Raw genomic sequence first — 10,474 nt, forward strand, 5'->3', positions numbered from 1 at the left:
CACTGTTACTCACAGCCTGCTCACTGCCAAGTGAAGTTGTTCAGAACTGCTGATGAACATGCTGGTACTGTAACCCCACATTTAACATGTTGCAAAGCCTAGAGTCGGAGGTGAAGATTTGGAAATCCCTGAGCTGGGGAGCTCCTTGCAGAGCTCAGGGGGTTTTCAGGAGCTCGGTGTTGCTCACACAGATGTAAGAAGAAAACCACTGTGATTTCTTACAGTGCCCAGCTCCAAATATACACGATGTAAAAGGGGGATATAAAAAAATGAATATCCATTATAGCATCTCCAGAATCATAACCTGGCTCTTGCTGGCAGCTGCCAATTCAGCAGAGCTGCAGCTAAACTACTAAAAATGCAGTTTAGTTGGCAAGTGCTGGACAAAAGGGAAACATTCAAAGTTGCCAAAAGTAAAATGTCTGAACTGTTTCAAGGGGTCAAACAGAAGCAGAGGCAGAGAGTAATGTGACTGTAAGAGCGCAGCCCCCTTAACTGCCCTGACACCCTCCCCTGCTTCCTTTCCTCTGTCCCATCCCACCTTCCCAGGCGGTCAGGATGGTGGGAAGGTGCCATCATCTGCCAGTATTTTGGTCCCTGCCCGTGGCGGTGAGCCCTGGCTTGGGCAGCACAGAGAGGATTCCTGGCGCTAGAAAACCAGTCCCCATGACGATATTGGTTTTGATGAGCAAAGGCCACCGGAAAACGAGGGAATGAATGCGCACTACCACCGCTACCAAGCGCGGCGGGGCCCCTGTGGCTGCTGGTGCCACAGCACTGGGGCGCGAGGAGGGTTGGAGATACCTGCCGCCTCGCATCCAGACCCCGTTCCGCGGGGATCCCTGTGTCCCTGCCAGCACGCAGCCTGGGGGACACTTCTCACGGGGGAGCCTCACCGGGCCACACCACCCCCGCGGCGGGAGGGGCTATGCCCTCTCTGGCCGGGCGCCTCGGGGAGGTAAATAAGGAAACGGGGAGATAAATAAAGAAACGGGGAGTTTCCTGCTCGGCAAAGCCGGGGAGCCCAGCGACCGTGCGGAGGTGAGCGGGCAGCGCAGGGCGGTGCGGAGCCTCCGCCTGTGCCGCTGCCCGGCGCTGTGCTGCGTGCGCCCGTGCGCGCTGCCGGGCGGAGAAAGGGAGGGAGGGAGGGAAAAAGAGGGAGGGGAGCGGCGTAGCCCCATCCCTGCCCGCCCGCCCCTCGCCCGGCGCGGAGGGGCGTGAAGAGGCGTGGAGAGGCGGCCCCGCGCGGCGCTGCCCGCGCGGGCAGGGCAGGGCAGGGCAGGGAGGGCAGCGCGGGCAGGGATGAGCCCCCGCAGCGCCGCCCGCTGAGCTCTGCCGGCTGCCGCCCCCGGATCGGGCCGGGCCGGCCGGGCTCGGCGTCCCCCTGCCCCAGGAGCCGCGGCCGGGGATGCGGGGGACAGCCCGCCGCGGCGCTCCGCCAGGTAAGGGACGCTGGGGCGGGCGGAGAGCGGCGCAGATCGGCGGGGGTGCCCGGGGGCGGCGGGCCGGGATTCTCCCGTAACCCTTTCCGCGCCACCAACTTTCCAAGGCAGCGAGACATCGCCCGCAGCCGCGGGAGGGACTTTTCCTGCTCGTCCTCAGCGCTGGCTGCGGCGGGACTCCGGCCCGGACTGCGAACACCCGGGAGCTGCCCCCCTGGGCTGCCTCAGCGGCGGGGGCGCAGCAGCCCTGGCCCCAGACCCGCGGGGGAACGAGCTGTCGCGAAACTTGGGCTGCTGTTGGGCGAAGAGCTACCGCCTGGAGCAAGTAAGTCCCCGGTGGCAGCGGGAGGCCAGATGCCCTGCCCGGCCGTGTAGCCGCGCAAGCCGGCGGAGCGAATGCCCCGGCGTTTGCTGTCAGACCTCAACGCGGTCTGAAAAGCCTGCCGTGAGGGCGCAGGCTGACGATGAGACCTCGCAGAGCGAGGGAAGCACGCCATAGCATGGAGCAGTCCTACGGGAAAGCTGTGCGGCTCGAGATTTGCGCTCTGGACGCGGCCGTAGGTTGGGTGCGTTGCAAAGAGCGTTTCGAGGTGGTGAATGAGCGCGTTCATCCCAAAAGAGCCTTCCAGCTCCTGCCAGGGAGTGCTCTGGGAGGGAGCAAGCGGGAACCAACAGGCTGGTGGATGGCTCGGGGAAGGTGGAGAGCACAAAACCCCCTATATTGGTTTACCGAGGCGTTTGCATCCTCGGAAAGAGGCAGATGCCGTTCAGCAGATGAAGGATAAACAGGCACAGGTGGATGTTGTGATAAGAAAACTCTGGGACTGGCTGGGGTAGGCATTATTTGATAGTGATTAATTAACTGAAAATGTGTATGCTGTGTGTCAACAGGAAAAAAAATCAAATTCCCTGTTGAAAGTTCTATCATGGTTTAGTGCTGCTCAAAGTGGGCAGTAATCTTTTGGTGGTAAAGGATCTTTCAGTCCCTCTGAAATGCAGAGAGAATGGCCAGAGATAGAAGAACAGGGGACATGCCAGAGGTGGCTTTGAGCACCGGAGGTCCTCTGCCTTATCATTAGAAAAGTGCTCCGGGAGGTGATGAACACAAGAGTAGAGTGAGTCTCGGGCACAAAGCACCTCCACCTGGTGTACGGTGAGGCACCTGAGGAAGGTGGTGGGCATGAGTCCCTGGCTGGCATTTGAAGCTGTGACAGTAGGGAAGCTCTAGTGCTGTATGGCTGAAGAGGAGGCAAGGCTGAAGGCTCCTTCCCAGCCCATCAGGGTCTCATATTGGTGGGCCTTGCTGGGGGGGAGGCTTGAGGACAGAGACCAGCCCTGGTCACATGTCTGTGGTGGTACCCAAAATAGTGCCTGCAGTGAGGGGATGGGGTGGGGGGGCTGCTTGGCACTGCTTTTTCTGTGGTCTCCATTTCCCCTGGGGGGCGGTGGGGTGCAGACTGCCTGCACCCAGGCTGGGTGGCCCACAGGCGTGTTTGGTGTCTGCCAGTCTTTGCAGAGCCAACAGCATGACTAAGCCGCTATGACCGAGTAGGATGCTTGTGATCAAACCCCATCAGGAGCCCATCTTCCCTGCCTCAGTGGCCACAGCGTATTGTTTGACGGGATAAAGTCTTTGCTCAGTGAGAGCACATCAGGAAGTCGCAGGGCCTGTGCCAGTGGGTCACTGGCTGAGAGTTGTTTTGCAACCCTGCAACTTAATTTCTGTGCCTGGGTGGTGAGGTAGGAGGAGCGGGGCTGCAGGAGGGAGCTGCTGGCTGGGAAGGGAGGCACCGCTGGGCACTGGCTGCTGCTTGTCTCCTCAGGCAGCCCTCCAACAAGCCGCTCTGCCCTGGGCAAGGCATGCAGGGGTGTTGCTTGCTGGGCAGGGGACACGGGTGCAGGGCTGAGCAGGTTTTGAAGTTGGTGCTGTGAATTCTCTGGATGACTATGCACGTGTGGGTCTCAGGCGGTGAGGGGGATGAGGGGTTGACAGCCATGAGGCACGTTTTGGGATGTGTTCCCTGGTAAGCATGCTGCAGCAATGCCTTCCAAGTGCTGCAGTCACACTTATGTCAGGAGAGGGGTTTTGCCTTGCAACTCCCGGCGTGGGCTTTGCCTTGTGCGGGGTGTGCTGTATGCTCCTCTGTGCCGGTGCCAGCATGTCCCAGCATGCAGGCAGGTGGGCAGGCAGCCTTGCCCGCTCCCTGCGGTCATCCACCCGTCTTCCTGGCACCGAGACCCCGGCACCTCTCAGGCAATCACTGCTCACAGTTGTGTTTTCCAGCTGGTCCCAAAGTCCTGAGTCACTCTGCCGTTTCCATGGAAACAGCCTTGCTGGCGGGAATCAGTTTTGGGGATAGAGGGTGCCGGTAGCTGGACTGGCACCAGTCAGGCCCGCAGGAAGGACTAGTGAGGCACAGACACTCCTCCAGTGCATCACCCTGGTGCTGGGGCTTGTGCCAAGGCTGGAGCATGGCACAGACCCTCGCACCTTCTTCCACTCCTTTTTCCCTTCCTCCCTACCATGGGGAAGCACAGAGGGATTTCCCTGGCACTGGCGAGAGAGCTCAAGATGAGTCCAGGTGGGCAGAGGGTACAACTTCTGGGAAGCTGTTGAGAGAAGGGCACAGTCTGGAAGGTAACAAAAAAGAGCAGGTTTTTTGACTGTCCCTTGAGAGAGCCTTGGGTACAGCAATAACAGTATCAGTTACTGCGAGGAGTCTTGCCTAAAGCTGCCATCACCCCTGAGTTGCCCAAACACAGCCACCTTTGGGGAGCTGCAAGGGAACCTGCAAGGAAAGCTTGGGGCAGGAGTCAGGGCAGCCACACATGTAGAGTTGCTGTGAGAGCCCCCTAAGAGAATGACAGTGCCACAGTGCAGTAAGGTTCTGCCCCTGCTGCTTTTGGGGGGCAGAAGACCTGGGAGTTGCACTGACCCCTGCAGCAACCCTGTTGAGTCCAGCCTGCCTGGCAGTACCTGAACTCAGTTGCCAGCACAACCTTTGGTGCCGTGGCCCTGCTGCATAGCTCCAAAAGCAGGTTATTCCCTTCAAACCTGGGAGGACCATCCCCAGAAGAGAAGCTCTGGGTCTCTGCTGCACAGCGGCTGGCCGGCCACATTCGCTGCTCCCCACACCAGTGACTCACAGATGCCATTCAGCTTAATTCATCGCCTCTGATATCCCTGGGGCTCCTGGGCTGTCTTGCTGGTTTCTCGCCTGCTCATCCTTCTCTGAGCAGTGCTCCTCAGGGGAGGAGGAGGAGGAGGAAGAGGAAGGCAGGTGATTATGCATTTGCTGCTGTTGGCAGGTATACAGGGTGGGGGAGGCTGCAATGCCTGAGCCCATCCTCTCCCTTCCTCTGGGCTCAAGGCTGCGGGAAGTGGGGCAGGGAAGAGGAAAGGCTCAGCACCTTCCTCTTCCCACAGACAATGCTTCTGTCCCTGTGCCAGGCACTGGCTGGCCTCCTGCTGCACTTGGGGCCATTTGCCGGAAGCTGCGTATTCCTTGTGGACAGCCTGGTCCCAGTGCAGCCACAGGCAGCTGGATAGGCAGTGGAGTGCAGTCTGGCATGCTGTGACCAGAGGGAGGTTAGAGTTGGGGAAGGGGCAAAAAGAGCTCATGTGCCTTCTCAAAGGTCCCTTGCAGTGCCAGCAAGTGCCTGTGGGCTGGAAGGTACAACTGACCTACCCCCACCTCATGCTCCATCTCATAGCCCCAACTGCCTGGAGGGACGTAGTGGACTCACCTCCCACCCTTGGGCTGCATTTGCTCGTCATCTTTGGTGGAGCTGAGCTGGAGACATAGCAGAGGGTGATTTTGGCTGGGAACACTTCTAACACAGAAACATCTGTGAGGCCAGCGTTTCAGATGACTCCCATGGTTACAGCATCCCATGGGCTAGGGCTGAGGAGCCAAAATACTACATACCTCACCCAGGACTCTCGGATGCAGCCCCATGTGGGCACAGCTCTCACTCCAGCTGCTGACTGAACTGCTGGCCCCAGGTATCAGCACCTGAAGAGAACAGGCCAATTTAAGAACGAGGTCCCTCAGGGCAGGGATGGGAGTGTGAGCAGCTGTCCTGCTGTGCCTGTGTGCAGGACACATCCTCCTGCAGCATGTTGGCTGCAGCTGCTGCTCAGTCAGCCCACTCTGAGCCGTGCGGAGCCCGGCACCCCTCCTCCTGAGAAGGTGCTCACACCAGCTGCCTGTGTCTGACAGGTGAACAAGGGGGAGTGTGAGTTAAAGTGATCCTCAGCTGTGTTGGCAGCTCCCGGGTGCCATGTGCTTCTGCTGCCCCAGAGCACCCAGCTGCCAGTTGCCGCCCAGGGCTGGACTGAGCAGGAACTGCAGCCCCTCAGGGACAGGCAGTGATGGGAGGAGACAGGAGAGCCGCCGTGGGGGGAAAGGAGGCTCTGTCTGGATTTAAAGGCCACAGATGGGACATCAGGGAGGGAAGACTTCTCCCAAAACCCACCCCTCCCTGACTGAGGCTCAGCAGATGGGCAGGGCACACCCCAAGAATGTCAAGGTGCAGCCGAGGCTGAAGCTGGGCTGTAGTTTAGCACCTGCTCTGCCAAGGAGGTGAATCAACACCCTGTTTCTTCCCCTCTGCAGCATGGGGCATTGTGAAGGGGAATGGATTGGGGTGTAGAACCTGAACGCTCACAGCCAGTGATCCAGTGGAATTTGGACCAAGGAGGCATCTGGTCTCTAGTTTGCCTTTTTTGGGGAGCCAGCAGCAGGCTTCTGCTACAATGCGGACAATCTGCGTTGCATCTGCTCCAGCATCCATCAGCAGTGAAACAAAGAGCAGAAGTTGAGGTTGTGCATGAGAGATGCAGTGTGGTTGGCCATCACTAGAGAGCAGGAAAGCATTCCCACTGCAGCTTCCACCTAGGCAGCATGCAGAAGCCACCTGGGCCAGAAGATGCCAGCAGGGACCCTCCTGTCCTGACTTAGCAGACCTGGAAAAACACTTTATCCAAGGGATAGACTATCCCATGTGGACACTGGGACCAGGTCTCTCCTCTGCAGGGTGGGTAATCCTAATCCAGCAGCAGTGATAGCCAAGCATCTGCAACTTTGACCCCCCTGCCACATGCCATAATCCCTGTCAGGCAGCAGTCCAGGAGAAAGCAACCTGTATTTAAAGCATCGTCATGGGTCTAAAGCACAGCTCTTAGTTCCTGAAGCCTCCTGCCTGCACAAAGCAGGTGGGGAAATTAATAAATAATAAAAATTTTAATTAAAATAAGTAAGAAGGTTTTTGACTTGCCTGCAGGCTTAAACTCCCCTCCTGGTGTCACTTTCTGGGTGACAGGGTCTTTCTGGGGAGTGGGACACATTGAGGATATGGGAACAACACACCATGCTAGCTGCCATGGGCTCTGCAGGGAACACACATGAGGAGCACTGCATCATCCCAAGACCATCAGGCATTTCAGTGGGCTTGAATAGGCCCTCACGTGCTGAAATCCATCGCTGGCCCCTGGTCTCCCTCAGAGGCATGGACAGCAGCAGCTCTGACAGTCCCACCCACAGCGGCAGGAGAGCTGGGGCTCACCACAAGCTTGGGGCCAGCACATTGTTCTCCCTGGGGACACACAGAGAGTGGGGAAGAGGAAGCAATGGTAGTGATGTTGCAGTGGGAAGGAAGGGCTCTGCTGGGCAGGGAGCAGAGATACTTAAGTCTTAGTTCCCTTGGTTTGCCTGAGGTGTGTGGAAAGGAGGCTTGCAGAGGCACGTGCACAGGTGAATGTAGCATACTGTGAGAGGGGGGACATGGAAGGAAGATGGGCAAAGGAGAGTGGATGCAGGGGAGCTTCAAAGCCATTGCTAATACTGAGGTGTCTCCCCCACACAGGTGTTTTAGCTTTGGGGGTTTCTGGATGCGTCTGCTTTCTCCTGCTCCCAGTCCCACTGACTGTGGGGAGTAATAGTATGTGGATGTGAAACCTTGTGCTTTGGAGAGCAGCAGTGCAGTCTATGAACATTATTTGGTTAGTGAACAGGGGGGAATGTTGAAGGACTACCATGGTTACATCCCCTCCCAGCAATGCGGTAGCTCCCCAGGCATGACAGGTACTCCTCGCCTCACAGTCTCTGAGCACCCTATCCAAATGTCCTGCTCAGTTTCCCTTACCTTTGCCCATGTGTGGGTAGCAGCAAGGCAGGGGTTAGCACCACTGAAGTTGTCCTGTGCAGCTACAGCCCCTCTCTTCCCTGCACCCGCCCCTGATGCCAAGGGCTTCTGCTGCTACACTGTTGGCAATAGAGGATGGAAGGGGTGCAGTTTCTCACACTTCCTCCTTTGTAGTATTGCTTTTCCCTTTTGGTACTCAATAGGAGAGGCCTGAATCCCAGAGTGGAGCAGGATCCTACCAGCCCCATGAGCTAAGTGCTGGGGGCATATTGGGCTGGCAGCTGGGGCACAGCTCTGGCTGCTGCTCATCCCCAGAGGCTGACAGACGGAGCTGGCCTGGCTGTTGGACCTCTAAGCAGGGAGGTTTGCGCTCCAAGAGAGACATTGCCCCTCTTCCAAGCAGGAGGTTGTTGGCCTGGATGGGCCATGCCTTATCCTGACAGCTGGACAGAAAGGATGAGACAAGATGGCACCATCCTCTGTCCTTTCCCTGCCACAGCTCCTGCCCTTGCATGTCAAAGGCACTGGCAGGTGGGGAGGAGGGTTTGCAGCAGCTGGATGGAGGCATACGGACAGTGTAACCACCACGCTCTGACATCCCCCCACCTGGGTTGCAGGGCATGGGGTGACCTGTGGGGCACAGGATTTGTGTACAGCCCCAGCCTGTAAGAAAGAGGGCTGAAGTCCTGGCTGGACATGTTTCTCCAGGACTGCCAGCCTCTGCCTGGTCTTTCCTGTGTCTGAAATGGAACTCTGCAGCGTGTGATTGGGGTTCAAGTGGTTACGACTGATGAACATACATTGGGAGGGTGTTTGTTGGTAACCCCCAGCAGTCCATGCTTGGAAGTCCATGCTCAACCACTAACTTCTCTGTTGGATTGCAGACACTGAGACAACCTGTGAAGAAGCTCCATGAAGGTGACCAGCCATGCAATGTTCTTGGAAGGCTGTCCTCCTACTAGCCTTGGCATCCATTGCAATTCAGTACACAGCAATCCGGACCTTCACTGCCAAGTCTTTCCATAGCTGCCCCATCCCTAACCCTGTGAACTGCAGCCTGAGCCAGGACACTGATGTGACTGAGAGGCTGTGCGATGAGAGCCCCACTTATTCGTATAACCTCTCCAGGAAGACGCACGTTCTCATCCTTGCCACACCCGCAGTGGCTCCTCGTTTGTCGGGCAGTTGTTTAACCAGCACTTTGATGTCTTCTATTTATTTGAGCCCCTCTACCATGTCCAGTACACCCTGATCCCAAAGCTGACCCAGAGCAAGAGTACGACGGACAGGCGGGTCATGCTGGGGGCCAGCCGAGATCTGCTGAGGAGCCTGTACGACTGCGACCTCTACTTCTTGGAGAACTACATCAAGCCCCAGCCTGTCAACCACACCACCGACCGCCTCTTCCGCAGGGGAGCCAGCAAGGCCCTGTGCTCACCGCCTGTCTGTGAGTCCCTGGGAGCTGTGGATCTCCACTTGGAGGAGGGAGACTGTGTGAAAAAATGTGGGACCTTGAACCTGACTCTGGCCACTGAGTCCTGTAGAGAGCACGGGCATGTGGCCATCAAAACCGTGCGGGTGCCTGAGGTCAGTGATCTCCGGGCCCTGGTGGAGGACCCGCGGCTGAACTTGAAGGTCATCCAGCTAGTGAGGGACCCCCGGGGGATCCTGGCATCCCGGAGCGAGACCTTCCGGGACACCTACAGGCTGTGGAGGATCTGGGATGGCACTGGCAGGAAGCCGTACAACCTGGACGTGACCCAGCTCACCACAGTGTGCGAGGACTTCTGGAACTCTGTATCCACCGGCCTCAACCGGCCACCATGGCTCAAGGGCAAGTACATGCTGGTGCGGTACGAAGACCTGGCCAGGAACCCCATGAAAAAGACTGAGGAGATCTATGATTTCCTGGGCATCCCCATGGACAGCAATGTTGAGCGCTGGATACAGAACAACACCCGAGGAGACAGGTCCTCCTCCAAGCACAAGTACGGGACGGTGCGCAACTCAGCGGCAACGGCAGAGAAGTGGCGGTTCCGTCTGTCCTACGAGATCGTGGCGTTCACCCAGCACGCCTGCCAGCAGGTGCTGGCACAGCTTGGTACAAAACTGCTGGCTCCGAGGAGGAGCTGAAGAACCTCTCCATCAGTCTGGTGAGGAGAGAGGACTTCCTGCCCTTCTCCTAAGGCAACCCCAAGGGGCCCACTTTTGATGCAGACTGTTTCTAACTAACTGATGCCTTATTTGTTTTATTTCATTTTGTTTCACCCTTTCTCTCTCTCGTCTTTTCCTCTCCAAGATTTGCACTAAACCTAAGCAGGAATCTCAACAGCTGAGTCCAGGGGAAGTGACTGCTGCCCCTCAATATGTTTTGGATGCCAAGAGGAGTTGGGTCTCTACAAGCAAGAGCTAGAACTGTGGGTGGGTAACAATGTTTACAAAACACACAAAATGTATAAAGCAACCTTCAAGCTTTCCAATCGAAGGGTATCTGGGGTACTGTACTTTTGCACTGTTTACTTTTACAATGTAAGAGGTAAATATAATTTATGAATGGTGTCATCCCCTTCAGAATAACTCCCCTTGCCCCTCAATGAGCAGGTTAGACTGGAAGGTGAAAGTGGAACGACCTCCTCATTTTTGATCTTGGTGTGAATGTCTGTCTGTTTAAGTCCTGTTATTGGCTGGGCAGTTGGTCAGCTGCTCTTACATGGTTGTTGGTAACACCTGTGATATTCTTTGTGCCAAAACCCCGCAAAGATAAAAGAAAAAGGGAAAAAAAAAAGTGATTGGGTGGTTTCGTAAAAGCCCAACACATTTAATGCTTTATTTCTGTGTTTCTGTAAATAAAAGTGCAATAAAACTGGCTTGGGGGTGAACTTCAA

General features: G+C 56.8%; 1 protein-coding gene across 1 annotated transcript; it reads left to right on the forward strand.

The window, feature by feature from the left end:
- Positions 1-1,341: 1,341 nt before the first annotated feature.
- Positions 1,342-10,474, forward strand: CHST1 (carbohydrate sulfotransferase 1). The gene is given in 4 exon segments (XM_032690977.1): positions 1,342-1,442; positions 8,474-8,740; positions 8,743-9,687; positions 9,690-10,474. Coding segments are annotated over 3 exon segments (1,254 nt in total). The 5' UTR covers positions 1,342-1,442; positions 8,474-8,517; the 3' UTR covers positions 9,776-10,474.

This window comes from Chiroxiphia lanceolata, chromosome 6 (assembly GCF_009829145.1).
Source record: "Chiroxiphia lanceolata isolate bChiLan1 chromosome 6, bChiLan1.pri, whole genome shotgun sequence".
In the NCBI taxonomy this organism is placed as follows: domain Eukaryota; kingdom Metazoa; phylum Chordata; class Aves; order Passeriformes; family Pipridae; genus Chiroxiphia; species Chiroxiphia lanceolata.